Below are 12,057 nucleotides of genomic sequence, written 5' to 3'. Positions count from 1 at the left end.
GCCGCCGACCATTAACACAAAGTAGAAAGTTGGCTATCAAGGCTATCACAAAAAGTGGGTTTGCATATTAATTATTAAAGTCAATTAATTATTACTATCAAACACAGCATATAAATATTTATTCAAAATAAAAAAAATAAAGATACCACCAGGAAAATTGTAATTAACGGCTAGTCAGCAAAAGCTCACAAACAAACATCTTCACCTTGTTCAATAATTTAATGGCCGTAATCCAGCCAATGCTGAAAGTAATTCCTTATGTAAAGGACCGAGGGTTTGTATATTGTGTAGGAACAAATCAGAATTCTGAAATAGAAGACACTCTTCCCACAGCACAGGTGACATGTTATTCAGGGCTGATTATAGATGCCGAAGCTTAAGTTTAATGGATTTGTGTTACAAGTTTAAAGTGCATTGCACCTTTGCCTTAGTTTTTATGGTTTCCTTCCATGTTTTTGGATACAAATATTGCCATCTTCAAACGGGCATTTTGTTCTCCAGAAGGTTGATTTACAAGTCAAGGTTCTTTTAGCTTAAGTTATCAGTGGCAAAAACCTGGCATACATCATTCCTAAAGTATACCTTACGTACATACATAAGCATTATACCTATTGTACCAGACCCAATTTGGGGTGACTTAACTTCTATGATCTTTTTGTATGGAGTAGAGCAATTACCAGAAGAAACAAAGAACAAACCTCCGAAGTTCCTCTCGGTAATTTTGGATGAATACATGTCTCGTCCTAACGCTAAAGGGCGAAAATATGTACTAATAAAGATGTTGGCATACCCTTGCCGCCGACCATTAACACAAAGTAGAAAGTTGGCTATCAAGGCTATCACAAAAAGTGGGTTTGCATATTAATTATTAAAGTCAATTAATTATTACTATCAAACACAGCATATAAATATTTATTCAAAATAAAAAAAATAAAGATACCACCAGGAAAATTGTAATTAACGGCTAGTCAGCAAAAGCTCACAAACAAACATCTTCACCTTGTTCAATAATTTAATGGCCGTAATCCAGCCAATGCTGAAAGTAATTCCTTATGTAAAGGACCGAGGGTTTGTATATTGTGTAGGAACAAATCAGAATTCTGAAATAGAAGACACTCTTCCCACAGCATAGGTGACATGTTATTCAGGGCTGATTATAGATGCCAAAGCTTAAGTTTAATGGATTTGTGTTACAAGTTTAAAGTGCATTGCACCTTTGCCTTAGTTTTTATGGTTTCCTTCCATGTTTTTGGATACAAATATTGCCATCTTCAAACGGGCATTTTGTTCTCCAGAAGGTTGATTTACAAGTCAAGGTTCTTTTAGCTTAAGTTATCAGTGGCAAAAACCTGGCATACATCATTCCTAAAGTATACCTTACGTACATACATAAGCATTATACCTATTGTACCAGACCCAATTTGGGGTGACTTAACTTCTATGATCTTTTTGTATGGATTTGCTACAAAAAGATGGTTAAAGAAGACACAGGGTCCCATTGATAATGCATTTCATATGCAACGATAACAATCGTTACTCAGTGCGAACAATACACAAAACTAGCGGCAAAAGACCGGAAAAACACTCTAAATATGAATATCTCCGTTACCCCATAACTCAGAACCGTTGTTTGGAGAACAGAAAAAGACTGAGTAGGACCCTTGCGAGGGTCAGGCCAGAACTGCCTCCGCTGGAGAACGAGAACAAAAGTTACAGAGAATGAAAATCGGACCAATTTCTTTGAGCTGTAAACAACAACTGAATAACCTCTATTAAATTTACTGTTGAACTGGAGGAAGATAATAAACTTGCATTTTTGGATGTTTTAGTTATTAGAGATACTGAGGGGTACATTCATTTCTATTCTTTTCATTCGTTGAGGGTAAAAGCGAATATTATTGTCAACTTTTCTCCTAGAGCCCTTCGTATTTGTGATATTGAACTTTTAGAACTTGAGCGTCAGCATATCTTCAGTGTTTTTAAGGGTCTGAAATATCCCACTCACATTGTAGAAAGAGCTATCTCTAAAGCAAAACGAATATATTACGGTATGAGTGCAGCAGGTAATCCTAATATCGTAAAAAATACGAAGGATTTATCCATTGCTTACAAACCGAAACTGGAAAATACCTGCTATCTTGTAAATAGTCAGCAAAAAGAATTTCAAATTGCTTTCAATTTTAAAAATGCAATCAGAAATAGGTTAATGTGCAATAATAACAACAATGGTATTAGGAAAACATCCGGTGTTTATCAAATCCCCTGTGCCAATTGCCCTTAAAAATACTTTGGAGAAAGTGGGCGGGGTTTGGATGTAAGACTTTCTGAACATCGCAGGGCCTATGAGCTCCATTCAATGAATAATGCTCTTGTTTCACATTCATTCGTTCCAGGACACAACATCAATTGGAATGGTGCCTCTGTCATTTTTAAGAGTGAGGATGTTGGTGTTCGTCGCTAGTGGAAGGGGCTGCTATTAGGAAGGGGTGTGCTTTTGAAGAGAACAAATCCTTCACTGATGAAGATAGTTTTATCAATTCTTTAATAATCGGCCACTTCGTCAACGATTTTAAAATTCATATGTCTGGTGATTGTGAGACCCCCGATGTTGCTCCCACCTCTCTCTATCCCAGATGACTGAGGTTACTACAGCTTCAAGTCATGGCACCGATGGAGTGTCTGCTGAGGTGGAATCACCTGAACGACCACTTCGCCGTTCCAGCCGTCTTGCCAACAGAAACAACCGAACGGGGGTTGCCTGACCAACACTTAAATCCATCCGCCTTGAACCGTTTTTTTTTTTTTTTTTTTTCTGTTGTTGTAACGCTCCCTCCATTGTTTAACCATCAGAAGGACTGAAGAGGGATACGGAGCAGTATCCGAAAGTCTCTCCTTGTAACTTTTAGCATTGTACAATAATATATTTTAAGACTACTGTGGATTTTGATTGTCAATAATAATAATAATAGTACAGTCCTCGGCAATAATATTCATTATTTATTATTAATAGTAACAAAAGGAAAAGTAGCCGTATCACAAGATTTGGTACTGACGTCTCTTGGTTAATGTGTCCTCTACTTTCATGAATGAGAAAGACATTGAGAAAGAGTTGTTATTGCTGTTTTGAATGTTGCTAAACGCAACGATGAAAAGTCGCTGGCACCCACACGGTTCGTGATCAAGTGACAAACATTCATTGCATACAACTCGGATACTTTCATTCTTCAACGACAGAAAAGTAAAAGCGGTTGAGTATCAGTTTCCATACGACAGGAAAATGTCAATAAGGAGAACAGTGAACTTCGGGAAAGTAGAACGATATAGATATTGGGGTTTTGAGGGAAGTAAACAAAAGATTTGCCACTTGGACTTCTGTGGACCCTTAATATTGTGAACGGCCCAAATCTTGTCCGAAGTAGAATAAGCAGCGGCTTCTCATGTCTTGGAGATAAATCAATCTGTGAAATTTTGGCAGGCAATTCAACATTTGCAATTAATCCAGTTATAAACTTTTGAACAATCGTGATTTAATTGACAAAATAATAAAAAATATAAAAATTAGAGTAAAAACAAATCCTTCCGGTCAGCGCTGTGAGAGGTGATATATTTAATCTGCTCAGTAAATAGTCTGGTAAAAAAACATTTCAGTGTTATTAGTGTTAGTGCATAGTTGTTACGCGAAAACCGAGATTCTGGTAATCTGTTTCTTTGAATAATTATCAAAGCATCATCTGCTTTCGTTATATTTTCAGGTTGAATAAAGGCTGCTGTGAGCTTCCCCAGTGATTTGTGAAGGAAACCATTTGCAACGAACGAGATGGATTCCACGGAAGACGCTCCTGGATGGGTGTTGGTGTTGACGTCGGTGCTCGCCATCATCATCGCCGTTCTGGGATTCGTCGGTAAGCTTTAGATCTTCCCAGGAGACGGTATTTTCAATGGGAAGTTTTTTTTTTTTCACTCGACACTCGAAAGGGGTTATATACATCTAAATTACATGTGGCAGCGATACTACTCATTGCAATAATTCCACCTTATGGTAATTCTCTCTCTCTCTCTCTCGTGTGTGTGATGTAGTATATATATATATATATATATATATATATATAGTATATATATATATATATATATATATATATATATTTACGTATATAGCGGCCTTGAGAGAGGCTAGATACGTAAACGGAAATAATTAAGGGATTTCAAGAGGGAATTGCTTTAACTTACCGTAAACTGATAGTTATTATTAATTTCTTTAGAGGGAAGGTCGCCAGAAAACTCAGCTCGTTACTTAAAGCTATTGATTTACAAAAAGGCCCGTGCTGGGCTGGAGAAAAGGTAAGTGATGGCTCCACTGGAGCTGTTGTAGCTGGTTTTCATACACTTGGGGTAATGCACACTTGCGGGCAGAGAGACGGCACGTGATTCATGGAATCTGGAAAAGAATCCCAGATTAAACAAGATAAAAGGAAAAATGACTTCTTGCTTTGATTAATTAATTCTCTAATACTGGGGAGAAGGAACTTTTAAGGTTTCACTGAAGTATGCAATGACTCCATTGGTCTGGGACGATCACACAAGGGGAAGCATGCGGCCATGAGGCAGTGAGAGGGAACAAAAGGATGAATGCCTTTTGTTGCTGGAAATTGAATTGGGAGAATGAGGATCAAAATTATAATAGGTGATAAGGGAGAGACTGGCAATATGCTGTTCCACAAGACGTACCTGGATGTCGTGTTCAGTGTGGACCTTTGTAGAAAATCATGGCCCCCTTTGTCTGAGGCCTGGGTCATCGGCGCGCCACTCACACCCTGGGTAGGCCTAACAGGAAGGCAGGTAATTTGACCTCTGTCCGAGATCACGTCTCGCAGCCGACTGAGGCAGAATTCAGGTGGGTTGCTTGGGGGTCGGAGGTCAGCTTAACCCCCCACGATCAAGGCAAATCCTGGAAAACAAGCATACAGCCAGCAGAGGGGTCACAGGAAAGAGAGCTTAAGGTATAGGTCTAAGAAGTATCAATCTGCCTACACCCTTCCCTTTTGAGATACGTCCCTACAGCTGATAAAAGTCTCTTTTCCCCCAACTGGGGAACTCTCTATCTCTAGCTGGCGGGTTTTGGGTTTCCCGCGTTTACTAAAAATCATCTGATATTCTAAAGAAATGGCTGCCGTTTTCCAAATCAAATTATTTAGTTGATATTTGGGTAGACGAACGATCTATACACGTCACAGCTCCCCCTGTTAAGAAGGCATTCACTCCCTTTCGGGCGTGAAGGTCTTGGCTTGAATAGATTGATCGTCTCGACTACCCAGTTCCCCTACTCTAACTTGAAGTCTGTAGAGCGGCGATACAGCTAACTACAGTGGCCTACCTAACGTATAGGCGGAGATGCTAAGTGTACTAACTTAATGGAGTAATGTAGTCTAGCCTAAGTAATAACTACTGGTTGTCTTGTGACGACAGTCTACTCTACCCCTAGATAAGGTTACTTGAAAATTCTACTTGCTACTAACCTAATGCCCTGGTACTAAATCATTAGCCTAACCTACTCAATACAGTTAAATGAAGACGCAATCATTCCAGAGTGTGGTACGCACAGCAGCGGTTCAGCGACGGAATTGTTAAAATACATAATGAGAGGTAATGATGCGTGGGGATGATGAGTGGTTAATTGACCAGGAGGGAAATGCAATGAGGTAATTATATTTAAGTGAGGGTTAGTATTACAATGGCTAGGGGTTAGAGGGTTAGTGCTACTGGCAGAGATCAGGCTGGCTACCTTCTCTGGGTAGGTGCCAGGATCATTCTGCAAATGAATGCGACACTGTACCTCGGGCACAGGTGTCCAAGGAGAGCATGTGGCTCTTTTGTTAATATGTTAATGATTGGTTACGTCCCTTCTTCTTCTTCTTCTTATTCCTCCAGGACCTGGCTATACCAGTCCTAGGAGTAGACGGAGGCACAGACTCTGGGGAAAGGCCAGAAACGCCGGCAGGAGCAGAGGCAGTGGTAGCCTGAGGGATTTCAGGAGAACACCCTACTTCGGTATCTGCAGCAACCGTCGTAGAGGTGGAACCTACTGCAGGGGAGGCCCTCACTTCGGCTGCTGCGACAGCCGTCGTAAGGGGAAAACTCCAGGCTGACTCCTGGTCGGGCAGTTCCTGGTTTTCCAGAGGAGGTATGAAGGTTAGGTCTGCCGGAGGTTCATCCTCGGGCGACAGTGGTGAGGGTGAAGAAGACTCATGGACTTTGGGTTGGCCATGGGCTGCGGTAAGCTCCATGCCTGTTGGAGGATCTCCTGTAGGAGGATCCTTAGTTAGGTTAGGCGCCGGCGCTAGCTCAGGGCCAGGCGCAGAGGTCAAGTTCGGTGGTGGCTCTACGTCCAGGCTGGACGGAGCTTGGCACTGCCCAGTGCTGCCCAGTGGCACTGGCATAGAGTTGAGGTCGACTGGACCTGTGACGGGTACCGGAGGTGCAATACCTCTCAGCGTGCCCTTGGAAATGGGAGACAGAGGCTCCTGTCTCTTTTGGAAGGCTAAGCCTTGTGGAAAGTGGACATTGTCCGCTGCACATAACTTGCTAGGGCACCTAGGCCAATTTGTGGAGTGCCCTATTACGTTACAGGTCTTGCAACGGAACTGTGAATGGTCAATCTCCCTCCTTGGTAACGGGGGAGACTGTTGGTGGATGTACTTCCTAGAAGTAGAATTTCGGTGACTCCTTGCTTTGGAGTGAATTGACATGGGGTTAGGACCCCTAGGCTTTTTGAATTGTGAGGGAGACTTCATGTCTTGCCCTAGGAGGAGGTCGTAACCTCCTGGGATGTAGCTTGCAACTGCAAGAGTACATTCTTTGGAGAAGTGAGGTCTGGTGACCCTCAATTGGACGGTCGGAAGGATCAGTTTAATGTGATTGATACCTTCAATGGTGATCAATCGACGTCTATCAACGTTAGCCCCTCGGGGAATTCTGTCTTCCCGTATCAGGGAGACTTGAGCGCCAGAGTCGTCGTAGGCTCTGACGTGGCTTGGCTGATAATGACTTTGGAGGGGTGCGACGGTTATAGGGCCCTTAGCTGGGGGTCCTAGAGAAGAAGGATTAGTAATGGCCATTGCGACGGCAGGAATATTGTGGTTCGCGCACCCTCCGTAGTTGGCAGACATGTGACCCTTGCGGCCACAGTCTCGACAGAACTTGTTCCAGAACCTCTTCCGTGGCACTGGATGATAAGGCCGAGATGGCCCCACAGGTTGCGAATCTGCGGAGTCACCAAGGCTGGCAGTGTGCTCTGGCACAGGTGAAGAGTCCTCTCGGGCAGTGATGTGACGTGGGGAGGTTAAGGGAACCTCCGTTGAATCACCCTCGGAAGCAATTTCGGGGTTAACTGGTGGGCTTACCTCTTCCAAAAGGGAGGAGGTAGGCGGTAAAAAGGTAAAAGGCTGGCAGGATGCGGCAGGAATTTCTATCTCCGGCACTGGATCAGGACCAGGCTCACAAATAGAAAGGATGTCAGGCTGACCAGAGACGGCGGGACTAAGGGAGACAGTGGGTTCAGGGCTGGAAGCTGGCAGAGTGGCTGGAGCTAAGATACTCTCCTTATGGGCCTTCTCCCGCTTGATTTTGAGTTCCTGCTCCTTGAGAGCTAGCTCATGGTTTCTCTCTTCTGCTCTTTCCTTCTTTTCTGCTTCTTTGGCTCTTCTCTGGTTTTCCCTTTCTTCCTTTTCTTGCAGGCGCGCGGCAGCCTGCTGCGCCTTTATCCACTGGTCTAGTGCTGGTCCAGTGTAACCAGCCTCCTTGCCCAGAGTTATGAGGGCTCTGAGCTTCTCTAGCTCTCTGGCAAAGAAGTCGCGGGAAGCAGGGGAAGACATTTCCCTTAGGCTGCAGTAGAGGCTCGGATGAAAATGATAATAATGACCAGGAAGGGTAAATGGATGGAATGGGAGTGCCTACTGTGGAAAGTGGCACTCACTTGGAAATGGGTTCTGCGACGTGGTAAGGAAAAGTCTGAAAAGACTGGGTGCTCGGTGGCACTTTGTGAATGGCACCTTCTGATGAGGTGAAAAAATCGAATGCAGTGTGCGGCGTACGTCACACTTACGGGCGTTCCCAACTTGGGAGACGTTGGAAGGAATGGGCTACCTGTAGGTCCAATACAGGTGCAACGGCACTTATGAGGAGGCGTTCCTTGGTTCAGTGATCCAAAATGGCGGATACTTTAATGAATTGGACGTTCCGTAAGGACGGACACGCAGGTTTGTCAGCACTTAGGGCTGGTATTGCGGCGCTTCGGGAGGCGTTCCCTTTGTTGAGTGTTCCGAAGGATCACTGACCCTTGTACATGGACACACTAGTTACTTGGGCGTTCCGTAAGGACGGACACGCAGGTTTAATGGCTACCTGTACGGCCTGTACAGGTGCAATGGCATTTATGGAGGTGTTCCTTGGAGCACTGGTATCGTGCTGGTGTGTCCCGGACACTACATGCAGTATACTTAAATATACTGAAGTGAAATGGCACTGCTCATGGCAGAGTGTAATGGTGGAGGAGAGAAAGTAAAAGGTGGGAGTACTTCAGCAGCCAGTCGATGGACAGTGTCAAGAATTAGTGGCACTGTGAAATGGTAAGACCTGACGTGCACTGGTGGTGGCGGCCAGTCCTAAACTGGTAACGACTTCCCTGTCTGGAAGTAATGAATTTGCGTGGCACACTGTGCGAATTGTGCTTGCGGTATACGCAAGTCTTTTGTGATAAAAAATGAACAAGACCACTCGGGCAACGACAGGTAATGATAATTGAAAATGCTCAGTCCCTCGCTGAAGTACTCGGTAAATGAAATAAATAAATGTTTGCAAACTGCAATGGACACATGCGCGTACGTATCACGCTGTGTAAATGAAAGACACAAGAGACTAAAATAAGGTTAATTCGGCATGCTATAATTAATGGTAAGATGTAGTACTCTTGGCTTCGTGAATACTGGGTTCTGGTTTTCTCGCTCTCTCTCTCTCTCTCTCTCTCTCTCTCTCTCTCTCTCTCCTCTCTCTCTCTCTCGGAGAGGGTGAAAAATGATATATGAATGAACTCCCTTATATTTGAATTGAACTACTAATGTTAGTTTAATATGACGCAACTTGCGTTAAATGATTTACTTACGTTAACGTTTACTGAAAGAATTACTTTTGAAAACGTTTTATGAAAAATGATAACGCGCTCGCGGTGAACGATGTTTACGTTAATGTTAGCGGCTTGCGCTTATGAAATGATTTGCGTTTCAATATGAAATTTACAAAGACGCGTTTTACGTTAACAATTCTTGCAAGTGACTCTACTTTTAAGATTTACGTTAACTTTACGTAAGGACAAGTGAAAAATTACGGTAAGGATTTGAAAACGATGTTAGCAAACAATTGTAAATGAGGTTACGTTAAGTGAAATGAAATTTTCGCTCAGCGCGCGAGTGAGCGATGCGAGGTGAAACACGTGAGGCGAGAAGAGCGGGTTAGCACCACGGTGTGCTAGCATTGATGGCGAATCAGCTGATTCTCTGAAAATGCGAAGGCAATTTACAACACAAAATTCTACTTTCTTATTCAAGACGAATTACGTTAATTTCTCTGGCAGGACGATAGATACTAGTACCGAGATTGATATTATTTACGTTAAAACTTTGAGACTTACGTTACTTTGCTTAAATGGTTTAAATAATTCTGAAAGAGATAACAAACATGGCTGCCGCTGTGAGCGAAAACGAAGGCTGGTTGAGACCGCGCAGGCGCGAGAGAGAGCGAAGCTGAATTAGCTGAGAGGTAAGCGGTTACCAACACTTGGAATGAAAACTAAGTTAAAAATGAATACCCTAACATATCACAGACAAAAGAATTGTACACTTCTTTTGCCGTAACTATTAGTAAAACACTCCTAACTAGCTAGGCTTTCTAATACAGCAATAAACCCTGGCAAAGCACTTCCTAGTTTGATCTGGTCCTTTCTGGCATCTATCTGCACACGTGTTCGTGTGAGCTCCTACGACAACAATGCGATTTACAAAACAGAATTCGCTCGGCGCTCTGGTCGTTACAATAATAAGAATATTTCTACCTTCACATTTGTTTAACACACTTCTACAATAAAAATACTTAAACGTACCTTAAGCTAACGTTGGTTATAGAATAATCATATTAATGAATGGAATACCTTACCGTGAGTCAGTGTGTCTTCTTTCCTGCAAGTGTGCTTGATTTGCTTTTTGTAAAATAATTTACAGTTTACGTTTTACAACGGATAACGCGATTTACAAGCTTTTTTTTTAAGCAAGCTAGGTTCAATCCAGGCAAGATTCGCCAATTTTACGTATATAGCGGCCTTGAGAGAGGCTAGATACGTAAACGGAAATAATTAAGGGATTTCAAGAGGGAATTGCTTTAACTTACCGTAAACTGATAGTTATTATTAATTTCTTTAGAGGGAAGGTCGCCAGAAAACTCAGCTCGTTACTTAAAGCTATTTATTTACAAAAAGGCCCGTGCTGGGCTGGAGAAAAGGTAAGTGATGGCTCCACTGGAGCTGTTGTAGCTGGTTTTCATACACTTGGGGTAATGCACACTTGCGGGCAGAGAGACGGCACGTGACTCATGGAATCTGGAAAAGAATCCCAGATTAAACAAGATAAAAGGAAAAATGACTTCTTGCTTTGATTAATTAATTCTCTAATACTGGGGAGAAGGAACTTTTAAGGTTTCACTGAAGTATGCAATGACTCCATTGGTCTGGGACGATCACAAAAGGGGAAGCATGCGGCCATGAGGCAGTGAGAGGGAACAAAAGGATGAATGCCTTTTGTTGCTGGAAATTGAATTGGGAGAATGAGGATCAAAATTATAATAGGTGATAAGGGAGAGACTGGCAATATGCTGTTCCACAAGACGTACCTGGATGTCGTGTTCAGTGTGGACCTTTGTAGAAAATCATGGCCCCCTTTGTCTGAGGCCTGGGTCATCGGCGCGCCACTCACACCCTGGGTAGGCCTAACAGGAAGGCAGGTAATTTGACCTCTGTCCGAGATCACGTCTCGCAGCTGACTGAGGCAGAATTCAGGTGGGTTGCTTGGGGGTCGGAGGTCAGCTTAACCCCCCACGATCAAGGCAAATCCTGGAAAACAAGCATACAGCCAGCAGAGGGGTCACAGGAAAGAGAGCTTAAGGTATAGGTCTAAGAAGTATCAATCTGCCTACACCCTTCCCTTTTGAGATACGTCCCTACAGCTGATAAAAGTCTCTTTTCCCCCAACTGGGGAACTCTCTATCTCTAGCTGGCGGGTTTTGGGTTTCCCGCGTTTACTAAAAATCAGCTGATATTCTAAAGAAATGGCTGCCGTTTTCCAAATCAAATTATTTAGTTGATATTTGGGTAGACGAACGATCTATACACGTCACAATATATATATATACATATATACATATATATATATACATACATACATACATTCATACATTCATATATACAGTAACACCTCAACTTAGTAGAATTATACACTTACCTATTAAGCTTGTTTCCCTATGCTACCATTGTAGATGCTATACATTTTAGATACCAAATCTCTTATGTTGAAAGTTAAAAGTAATGTACATTCTAGTCTAGGTTACGAACTATGCAGAGTTACTGGAAATATTCAAGTGCAGGCTCAAAGTGTCTGTGTGCCTGTATGAAAGTATGTATGTATGTATGTATAACGGGAAGTGCTACGTCATAAAACCAGAATCTGTGGGATAAGGGAAGATCCGCAGTTCTGTATATGACTCACTTAGATGCCCCTAATCAGCGCAAAGTTATTCTTCTACCGTACCTTAAAGACGTACGTTTATATACTAGTACTTCCGTCTTGCAGTAATTTATCAAATGTATCTATTGGTAAGTTAATTTGTGCATGCACATACGTAATGTGCCTTTTTATTCCTTCTTGTTGCTTATCTTTCAGTTCGAAGAAGATCCTAAGAAGAATTAACCTATACAGATATTCCTCAGTCACCAATTTGATATTCAGTTCTTTCAGTGGGTGC

At 42.6% G+C, this 12,057-nt stretch overlaps 1 protein-coding gene across 2 annotated transcripts in view; it reads left to right on the top strand.

Annotated features, from left to right (window-relative positions):
* The window catches only part of LOC135219746 (protein trapped in endoderm-1-like), a 56,599-nt gene that overhangs the window by 12,020 nt on the left and 32,522 nt on the right, over positions 1 to 12,057 (top strand). For both annotated transcript variants that reach the window (XM_064256781.1, XM_064256780.1), the window contains exon 2: positions 3,753 to 3,902. In XM_064256781.1, coding sequence (XP_064112851.1) covers positions 3,818 to 3,902 — 85 coding nt within the window. In that variant the 5' untranslated portion in view covers positions 3,753 to 3,817. The remainder of the gene's footprint in view (positions 1 to 3,752; positions 3,903 to 12,057) is intronic.

Source organism: Macrobrachium nipponense, chromosome 1, assembly GCF_015104395.2.
Source record: "Macrobrachium nipponense isolate FS-2020 chromosome 1, ASM1510439v2, whole genome shotgun sequence".
NCBI lineage: Eukaryota > Metazoa > Arthropoda > Malacostraca > Decapoda > Palaemonidae > Macrobrachium > Macrobrachium nipponense.
The sequence above is the reverse complement of the archived record's forward strand: the minus strand, read 5'-3'. Positions and strand labels throughout refer to the sequence as shown.